This window comes from Cherax quadricarinatus, chromosome 51, assembly GCF_038502225.1.
Source record: "Cherax quadricarinatus isolate ZL_2023a chromosome 51, ASM3850222v1, whole genome shotgun sequence".
Classification (NCBI taxonomy): domain Eukaryota; kingdom Metazoa; phylum Arthropoda; class Malacostraca; order Decapoda; family Parastacidae; genus Cherax; species Cherax quadricarinatus.
This window is the reverse complement of record NC_091342.1, coordinates 11,328,840-11,339,780: the sequence shown is the minus strand read 5'-3', so window position 1 is coordinate 11,339,780 and position 10,941 is coordinate 11,328,840. Positions and strand designations below refer to the sequence as shown.

The following is a 10,941-nucleotide window of genomic DNA, read 5'->3' as shown; positions in this document are numbered from 1 at the left end:
TGTACAACACTCCATCATGTCTGCTCTAGAACAACAATGCTCACACTCTGTGATCAATTCAATTCGTTGTGTGTCAAGTCTGGATATAGTAATTAGTAATATAACTTCACAATCTTTATTGACATAACTTAAGGATATGGTGACCAGTGGTAGACTAACTTAGTCTAACAGTCTCTGGTATACTTATAATCTATTAAGAGCTTAAAGAATATTTTGGATTTATATCTACTCCCATTATGGTGATAGTTTTATAATTCGGATATCACCTCTCAAAGACCTGGGAGTGATCATGTCGGAGGATCTCACCTTCAATGACCACAACATTGTATCAATCGCATCTGCTAGAAAAATGACAGGATGGATAATGAGAACCTTCAAAACTAGTGATGCCAAGCCCATGATGACACTCGTCAGGTCGCTTGTTCTATCTAGGCTGGAATATTGCTACACACTAACATCAAATATCAAGGCAGGTGAAACTGCTGACCTAGAAAATGTACATAGAACCTTCACAGCACACACAAGTGCGATAAAACACCTCAGTTACTGGGAACGCTTGAAGTTCCTTAACCTGTACTCCCTAGAACACAGGCGGGAGAGATACGTGATTATATACACTTGGAAAATCCTAGAGGGATTAGTACCAAACTTGCACATGAAAATCACTCCATATGAGAGTAAAAGACTCTGCAGAGGATGCAACATCCACCCAATGAAAAACAGGGGCGCCATTAGCACGATAAGAGACAACAAAGTAAGTGTCATGGACCCAAGACTGTTCAACTGCCCTCCAGCATACATTAGGGAGATTATCAATAGACCCCTGGCTGTTTCAAGAAGGCGCTGGCCAGGCACCTAAAGTCAGTACCTGACCAGCCGGGATGTGGTTCGTACGTCGGGTTGCGTGCGGCCAACAGTAACAGCCTGGTTGCTCAGAATCTGATCCACCATGAGGCCTGGTCATAGACCGGGCCATTGGGGCGTTGACCCCCGAAACCCTCTCCAGGTATTCCAGGTACTCTCGGCTTACCTTAACTTGGTATGGCAGTGTGTACTTGGTGTGGGAGTGTGTACTTGGTGTGACTGTGTACTTGTACTTGATATGACAGTGTGTACGTGGTGTGACCGTGTACTTGGTGTGACCGTGTACTTGGTGTGACCGTGTACATGGTGTGACTGTGTACCTGGAGTTTACCTGGAGAGAGTTCCGGGGGTCAACGCCCCCGCGGCCCGGTCTGTGACCAGGCCTCCTGGTGGAGCAGAGCCTGATCAACCAGGCTGTTACTGCTGGCTGCACGCAAACCAACGTACGAGCCACAGCCCGGCTGGTCAGGAACCGACTTTAGGTGCTTGTCCAGTGCCAGCTTGAAGACTGCCAGGGGTCTGTTGGTAATCCCCCTTATGTGTGCTGGGAGGCAGTTGAACAGTCTCGGGCTCCTGACACTTATTGTATGGTCTTTTAACGTGCTAGTGACACCCCTGCTTTTCATTGGGGGGATGTTGCATCGTCTGCCAAGTCTTTTGCTTTCGTAGTGAGTGATTTTCGTGTGCAAGTTCGGTATTAGTCCCTCTAGGATTTTCCAGGTGTATATAATCATGTATCTCTCCCGCCTGCGTTCCAGGGAATACAGGTTTAGGAACCTTAAGCGCTCCCAGTAATTTAGGTGTTTTATCTCCTTTATGCGCGCCGTGAAAGTTCTCTGTACATTTTCTAGGTCGGCAATTTCACCTGCCTTGAAAGGTGCTGTTAGTGTGCAGCAATATTCCAGCCTAGATAAAACAAGTGACCTGAAGAGTGTCATCATGGGCTTGGCATCCCTAGTTTTGAAGGTTCTCATTATCCATCCTGTCATTTTTCTAGCAGATGCGATTCATACAATGTTATGGTCCTTGAAGGTGAGATCCTCCTACATGATGATTCCCAGGTCTTTGACGTTGGTGTTTCGCTCTATTTTGTGGCCAGAATTTGTTTTGTACTCTGATGAAGATTTAATTTCCTCGTGTTTACCATATCTGAGTAATTGAAATTTCTCATCGTTGAACTTCATATTGTTTTCTGCAGCCCACTGAAAGATTTGGTTGATGTCCGCCTGGAGCCTTGCAGTGTCTGCAATGGAAGACACTGTCGTGCAGATTCGGGTGTCATCTGCAAAGGAAGACACGGTGCTGTGGCTGACATCCCTGTCTATGTCAGATATGAGGATGAGGAACAAGATGGGAGCGAATACTGTGCCTTGTGGAACAGAGCTTTTCACCGTAGCTGCCTCGGACTTTACTCTGTTGACTACTACTCTCTGTGTTCTGTTAGTGAGGAAATTATAGATCCATCGACCGACTTTTCCTGTACTTGGTGTGACTTTGTACTTGGTGTGACTGTGTACTTGATGTGACTTTGTACTTGGTGTGACAGTGTGTACTTGTGTTCAGTGTTTACGTGCGTTGTTTTTAGTTTTTCTTCTTTTCTTATTTTTTGTTGTGTATTTGTTGTGTATGTTTTGTTATGGTTATGAGCGGTGAGTGATCTAGGGGGTCGAAGTCCTCAGTAAATGTCACAACTACTTCAACATGTTTGGCTTCCACAATGTAAATCTTTATTTTTGTGTTTGTACCGAAGATTATGAAACTGTTTCTTGATGCCTAGTGAGCTTTGGGTGATGTGACAGAGGCTTTCCCCTGGCTTACTAGTCTCTCTTGTTAAAACAAATTCAATATCACATCATATGTGACTCAAGTCACAGACCGGGTGAGGTGTTGAAACCATGGCTAGTGAGTCCTGCCATGGGTTCAAGACCTCACCCAGTCTGTAATTTCTTTAGTTACTTGCAATCGTTTTAATACGATTTATTGACTCAAGTTATGAGATCAAATTTTCTATACATAACACGAAAGAATCCCAGAGACAGTAGAGTCCTAGGATTAATTTGTAAACTTCAAAACAATCATATTTTGACGTTTCCGAGCCATGTGAGACGTTTTCTGACGTACTTGAAACTAGCTAGAAGCGTAAAATGAGTACCTGGGTGTTACTGACTGGTGTGGGTCGCATTCTGGGATAAAACTGACCTAGTTTGCCTGAAATGTTATGCATAACAAGTGGCTTTCTACATGGTAGTATGTCATTGATGTCAGCTAGGACTGTATACCTTGTACATGTACTTGTAAAAATATAGATATTATATATTATATTATTATAATAGTTTTTAAAATAATAAACTGACCCCTGTTTAAGCAAGACAGTATTCATTGCTGAGGTTAAGAACGCCATTACATAAATAATTCATTAACATATCAATATATGTTTCAATTATGATGTAGCCAACATGTTCTCCATCACTACATCTCCAGCTCATATCTGGAGTATTCCAGAAATATTTCTGACACTGTTGAACGTAGGCTGCTGACAGTGGTACGGTGCTGTCCCAGGTGACAATGTTGCTTCCCAGTAAACAAAATATGAATTGAGTGAAATAACACTGAACAATTGGTTCAATTAAGAGGGAAGTGGTATTACTATTATTATATGATAGTAATTCAACAGATAATGAGACTACCTGATAAGACGGACAGGAACATTGTTTGCTACATAAAGGCACAATACCGTAAGTGGAACAATACACAAATAACCCGCACATAGGAAAAAGAAACCTATGACAACATTTCGGTCCGAGTTGGGCCGAAACGTCGTCATAAGTTTCTTTCTCCTATGTGCTGCCCGAAATGCCTAGCCATGCTAGGCATTCTAGTGGTACACTCTGTAATCATTATTTAACTACATGTAAACCACACAACAACCAAATTTGTGTCCTGATTGAAAGATTTAATTCAACTCAGGGTGGTTAGCAACTAAGAACATCGTGAGAGCAAACACCATACACAGTTTTAAGAATACGTACAACAGGACCTACCAAGTATGAAACTTGTAAGATTAGACGCATAGATTAAGAGGTAAGCTTGGAGCAGAGGTAAACAACACTGGTAAATACTGTATAATCTTTCAACTCAAGAAGAACATCGCGTATCAAGAGGCAGATAATTATCTATTCCACAATATGATTACAACATTTGAACTAATAAATCTCAGACATGAGATGTTTAAGTGTAGAGGAAAAGTTTTCAACTTACTGGTATATAGTCTTGCATCTTGAAGATAACAGTAATGTGCTGTGAGAAGGAGTTAAGCTGCCTCAGGTGATGCATTAAATCCTGCTGATTGTTCATATCCATGGCGTCCCGGTCAGTGTATAGAACGATTGATCTCATCAGCCAGTGTAAGACTGAATCTGCCAGGAATTTTTATTTCATTTTTTTCAGCTAATGCTGACTGGTGAACATTTTTCGTTTCCTTATACACATGGTAAATTTCCTTAAGTTAAAGTGTTGCATGCATCGGTTCAATACATTTCAAGATCACGTGAAGAGGCTATATGTTATGAAGAAATGTGAGGATCATCTGTGAGTTATCAAGATACCATCTTATTATCAGTCACAGATTGCAATATTGTTCAGTTGAAGGCCTCGTGGAACTGTGAATCAGATTTCTAACTATGTGATCACTGGTTTTCATTTTTTATTGTGTTTTTAGCTACTAACCTTTTACTTAAAAACTCCCTTTAATACACTTTTGGCAAATTATATTTTAAGTAACTTAATATGTGATAATAATCTATAACAACATTGACAAAATAGAAATGGTTATAACTATGACCATAAATTATAAAGGGGTGGACCGGTAAGCCAGCGGAAGGCCTCGGTCAGATGACCAATAGCTCCAGCTGCGGGTCATCATCTGGCTAAGACCCGCGTCAGGAAACACTTGTCCTCTTTCCTGACGAACCTTACCTAGCCTAACCTAACACTGACAATAAGATCAGAGAAGGTGGAGTAAGAAACTGAATGGTGGGGGACTAAACGTGACTGCTAAGTGTCGGACACCGGTGTCAGTCGTAAGACAAGCCCTAGGCAAAATAATGGAATCTATACACATTTGTGAACGTTACATCAGTAGCAACCACTGGCATACGAATACTAGAGTGAGTGGTCTGAGAGGTCCACTGTTTCAAGTATATTATGTTGTGTGTGACTTTACATTTTGATTTTTATTATACAGGACTTGAGGAGTCACCCACAAAAAACAGTGTAATGCTTGCAGGCCATACTTAAGCTTATATTGTCTTGTGGAACCTAGCTATCCTGATTTACTGGTCATATCATCTAAATATCAACTATTAGTGTAAACAGCTCGTCTCTATATATACACTGTGGGTGCTGGAGTATTATTTCTCAGACATATCATAGCTAATTGCCACTGTAACATCACATTTATGCATGTTAAATCAACACTTGTGAACACTGAGTTCGCGCTTTTCCAAGTCTACAATAACATGTGAATTAAGTTAGTTAGAAGTATTATATTCAGATGTAGCATAGTTTACTGTGTCGTCACTGCATGCTGTATAAGAGAATTCTTATAGTGTCCTCGTCATTATCAAATTTCGCAAAGACAAAAACATGTAGTGACGTGAAGTGAAAAACAATCAAGTAGTGATCCAATGAACTTCATTTAGTAAAATATAAACAGTCACGCTACACTGCAATGAGACAAGTGAATTCACACAATTATTATACATATCTTTCTGGGTCATACATTCCCGGGAATAATGAACGTCGGTGTGTGATCAGTGAGGTAATCAATCACGAGTGTTTGGGGGGAGCACACATAATGTACCGAGGTCTTGGAATGAATGTCGCCAGATGAAATATATATATATATATATATATATATATATATATATATATATATATATATATATATATATATATATATATATATATATATATATATATTATATACAGTGATATGTGTATCTCTTTCCTGCCTTCACGCCCTCACAAAATTGTCTTTAACATTAAAACTTAAAATGGTTGAAAGAGCCTCTGCTGAGGTACACTAGCAGTCTGACTAATAATACCAGAAGACCGAGCTTGATGAAGCACGTATATTTTCGTGCTCCATCAAGTCTTTTCTATCTTGAGTACCAACGAAATAAACAGAAAGTCCGACCTACCACTAATAATGAGGACAGAGGGGACCTGGAGTCTGTGTGCCGGAGTGAGCCACTTGTGGAGCAGGTCTGACAGAAGTTGGTGGAAAGGATCCCAGTAGAAAGTGAGTCTCAAGGGAACGTCCAGGTGAACCACCTCGATGGTTTCATTATGGTACGCCTTCCATGGCTTCTCATAGATGTGCTCGATGTCTCTCCACTCATCCTGTTCTCGAAGATAGCAAGTTCCAGCTCCTTGTTCATTGCATTTTAATTATTTATTCCTTAATTTATGCTTAAGATATACATATTATTTAATAGATATATTCCTATTCTTGCATATAGATTGACAAGTATACAGATTGATAATTGAATGTTTGAATGTAACACAATAAGGTTTGACTGATCAGTTAGCATTTTTTTGATCAATTATCAGATATAAACATTACTGTGGAATAATCTAAATCTGTGTTATTATAACAGCTTTGCGCTCACCCTAGACCAGCACTTATTGCATATTCTAATATCTCAGCATGAAAAGATTTTTTCACATAATTCCGTAGAAAGCCAATCAATATGGCTTATTTCTATGACCTACTGTTGGGTTAGCAGGTGCAGCAGATGTAAGAAAGCTTGCCCATTCGTCTCAACTCGCCCGGCTTTCAAATCCAGGCCCGTTCAATTGTGATTTATATTTAGTTTTATGTGAAAAGCTAAACCCATGTGAGTCATTCAGCACATGGCATGGTAGAGGCGACACCTTTCTGTTATCAGACGAACTTTCAACGGCTAAGCAACCTGAACAGTGTTAGATAAATATCCACAGATGCAACTAATGTAACAGTTCATTGTGGCAACGTCTCGCTCTCCAGGAGCTTGACAAATCTTCTGGTGAGCGAAATGTTGCCACAATGAAATATCGTATTGCATCTGTGTCCATTTACCTAACATTCTGTCGGTAATTCTACCAATATTACTAACCCGAGCTGTGATTTGTTCCCTTGTTCTCATAGTTTATCCCGCATCCTGTTCATGTTCTCTTAGACACTGTCTCCTATGGCGAAGATTATCACGTAACCAATCCCTGATGTCTGTGCTCAAGACCTCAACATTCATTACAAGTTTCTGAAAGATTCTCACACATCACACAAGATAAAACAACGAGTGTTGTCCAGTCCGGGCTTCGAGATGGTTATTATTATTATTATAATCAGGAGGAAGGTGCCAAACCCACCAGGGTAATATAATTCATAAAGAAAAGAAGGTAATGAGGTTCGATTCAAGGAAGGGAAGGACAGGTTCACCTCCTTGGATCAGGAGTCCCTCAAGAGCCTCAGGGCCCCTTCATTGAGTGACACAGCTGGGCCTAACAGATTAGATCATCGTCTAATATAGTAGCATGGTGTGCCGCAGCATAGTGTGCCGCAGCATAGTGTGCCGCAGCATAGTGTGTCGTAGCATAGTGCGGAAGCATAGTGTGCCTCATACAAATGGTCATACAGTTTGAGGACTGGATGGCAACTCCTTGGATCAAGAGTCCTTCACTGGTATCAAGGCAACTTTTTTTAAACGAGTTTTCCTTACAAGTGGTGTTAGAATCTTTCCCATGACAATAAAGCACCGATAAAAAAAATCAGTTAAAAAAAAAAAAGCATTGATCTTGCTGTTTTGACTAGCTTAACCAACGTCCTTCCATTTTTCGTCTGTCTCCAAACATCACTATGCAGACTTTTCAAAACTAAGGAATTTTGACTTTGGCACTTCATATCTTACCACGTTCTAGTTAGTAATAGTATTGTCTACACAGACCAGACGTCAAGTCATTGCGCTACAGTAGCCATGATACAGACAATAAGTCTCACCTTCCTAAAAGAAGTCAGTCGATACTTCAATCTGGGACTGATTCGCTTGACAAGTACCTCGAAGACGTTTCTGATGTGGGAGTCTCCAAGCATTACCCAGTGCTGACCCCGACCACCCATGTTATCGGTTTCATCAGCTCTTTCTTCTGCTGTTGCCACTGTTTCTGCTGCTGGCGGATATATTCCTCTCCATCCTGCCCACACACTGCTCGCTGCTGACGGGCTGCTCCTGTTGAAGTATTTGAGAACACCTCACTACCAGAGTTCATCTCTGAAGGACACAATCTATTTATTTATTTATTTATTTATTTATTTATTTATTTCCAATTTGTGCACACATACAGAGGTACAAAAAAAAATACAGATAAGAGCAGTATGCCAAAGCCACTTATACTATGCATAGCATTACGGGCTGGCTTAAAATTAACTTAAGATTAACTAAGCAATGATTATTATTATTATTATAATCAAAAAGAAGCGCTAAGCCACAAGGACTATACATACTGATTTAAGGCCACATTAAAGTTACTTAGCATAGAAATTTTATAATTGTGGCAAGTACTGATGATTGCAATTAATGATCCCACCTTTGTTTTGTGAGGTATTGTGTATGAGTGCTTGTGTTGGCACATTGCAGTATGTTGCTGCCGTTGTTCTCAGCGTAGTCGAGCATCTTGCAGCAAGTGTTGATGGCTGTCAGTCCTGTGTACTGGTAACACTTCTCAGACAATGCCGCAGCTGTTGTAACCTTGTCTCCCGGTACTCTCCCAGTACCTGTGATGACCTGACCTGGACCAGCAGCACCAATACCGGGACCAGCAGCACCAGGACCGGGACCAGCAGCACCAGGACCGGGACCAGCAGCACCAGGACCGGGACCAGCAGCACCAGAACCGGGACCAGCAGCACCAGTACCAGGACCAGCAGCACCAGGACCGGGACCAACAGCACCAGAACCGGGACCAGCAGCACCAGTACCAGCAGCACCAGGACCGGGGCCAGCAGCACCAGAACCGGGACCAGCAGCACCAGTACCAGGACCAGCAGCACCAGGACCGGAACCAGCAGCACCAAAACCGGTATACAATAGGTAAACCAGGGCTGCCAACACTACCAGGAGCAAGCACCACCTCCTCATTGCTTTAGTCTCGGATGAGAAAGTAGCGAGACAGTTGGTGATCCTGATAAGGACACAAACAACGTGTATATAAATTTACGTTCAGTATTCCACAATATGTATCCAACTTACTGACCGATGATACATGACAGTTTACTCCTATATAGATCTAAACCGGAAAATTATTCTTATTATTCAATAAGTCAAAAAATGATGTTGTATATATTTATATTATATATCTATTTCTAGAGGTACATGTACAAGGTATACAGGCCAAGCTTACATACTAACTTACTGACTTTGTAGCCAGAAAGTCAACAAAGCTTCAGTTGTGAGTTTTACTACGATTCAAGATATTCTAATCTGTGACCAGCTAAAAAAATATATAAAGAAATTATTTTGTCTGTTTTCAACCTCTCACTAGTAGTATGTCATTGATGTCAGCTATAGTCTGTACTTGTACAGACCATAGCTGTACTTGTAGAAATAAATATTATTATTATTATTATTATTATTAATATTATTATTATTATACTGACGTCAGCTAGGATTGTATACCTTGTACATGTACTTGTAGAAATAAATATTATTATTGTTATTATTATTATTATTATTATTATTATTATTATTATTATTATTATTATTATTATTATTATTATTATTATTATTATTATTATTATTGTTATTATTTTTACCAACAGTCCAGTGGGACCAGGACGCCCACAATGGCAGACAACTGTGTCAATAAGTATACACGGGGTTACATCTCTTGCAACTGTTCTTTACTGAGGCTCAAGACAAAATGATTTTATTTAGTGGTAACACATATGTGTGTGTTTTATTGCTGAGGAAACTTAACACTTGCACAACATTGTAAGTTAAAATCTAAATTTATCGCTGTTATACTAGTTATACACTGTTATACTAGTTATACACTGTTATACTAGTTATACACTGTTATACTAGTTATACACTGTTATACTAGTTATACACTGTTATACTAGTTATACACTGTTATACTAGTTATACACTGTTATACTAGTTATACACTGTTATACTAGTTATACACTGTTATACTAGTTATACTGTTATACTAGTTATACACTGTTATACTAGTTATACACTGTTATACTAGTTATACACTGTTATACTAGTTATACACTGTTATACTAGTTATACACTGTTATACTAGTTATACACTGTTATACTAGTTATACACTGTTATACTAGTTATACTAGTTATACACTGTTATACTAGTTATACACTGTTATACTAGTTATACACTGTTATACTAGTTATACACTGTTATACTAGTTATACTAGTTATACACTGTTATACTAGTTATACACTGTTATACTAGTTATACACTGTTATACTAGTTATACACTGTTATACTAGTTATACACTGTTATACTAGTTACTTCTATAACACAGATCTTCACTAAACTGTGGTGTACTCTGGGATTTTCAGTGTACCCTAGAGACCACCATGGTACTGAAGTAGGGTACAACAACTACCCTAGAGTACACCATGGTACTGAAGTAGGGTACAACAACTACCCTAGAGTACACCATGGTACTGAAGTAGGGTACAACAACTACCCTAGAGTACACCATGGTACTGAAGTAGGGTACAACAACTACCCTAGAGTACACCATGGTACTGAAGTAGGGTACAACAACTACCCTAGGGTACACCACAGTACTGGAGTAGGGTACAACAACTACCCTAGGGTACACCACAGTACTGAAGTAGGGTACAACTACCCTAGGGTACACCACAGTACTGAAGTAGGGTACAACAACTACCCTAGGGTACACCACAGTACTGAAGTAGGGTATAACACTTACCCTAGGATACACCACAGTACTGAAGCAGGGTACAACTACCCTAGGGTACACCACAGTACTGAAGTAGG

General features: G+C 39.9%; 1 protein-coding gene across 1 annotated transcript; it reads right to left on the bottom strand.

Moving 5' to 3' along the window:
* Nucleotides 1-73: 73 nt before the first annotated feature.
* LOC128694579 (uncharacterized) lies at nt 74-9,557 on the bottom strand. The gene is made up of 5 exons (XM_070095624.1): nt 8,491-9,557; nt 7,904-8,132; nt 6,066-6,267; nt 4,123-4,280; nt 74-79 (listed from the first exon to the last, which is right to left on the bottom strand). Exons 1-5 carry the CDS (start codon nt 9,039-9,041, stop codon nt 74-76), a joined length of 1,146 nt encoding a protein of 381 aa, XP_069951725.1. The 5' UTR covers nt 9,042-9,557.
* Nucleotides 9,558-10,941: the final 1,384 nt, after the last annotated feature.

Bases quoted from the DNA above. Each gene is read 5' to 3' on its own strand.
- LOC128694579 (XM_070095624.1), bottom strand. From the start codon at position 9,041: ATGAGGAGGTGGTGCTTGCTCCTGGTAGTGTTGGCAGCCCTGGTTTAC. The intron at 8,133-8,490 runs GTGGGATCATTA...ATACTTCAACAG, and splicing joins CAATACCTCACAAAACAAAG to GAGCAGCCCGTCAGCAGCGA. The intron at 6,268-7,903 runs GTGAGACTTATT...CTTCGAGAACAG, and splicing joins GACTGACTTCTTTTAGGAAG to GATGAGTGGAGAGACATCGA.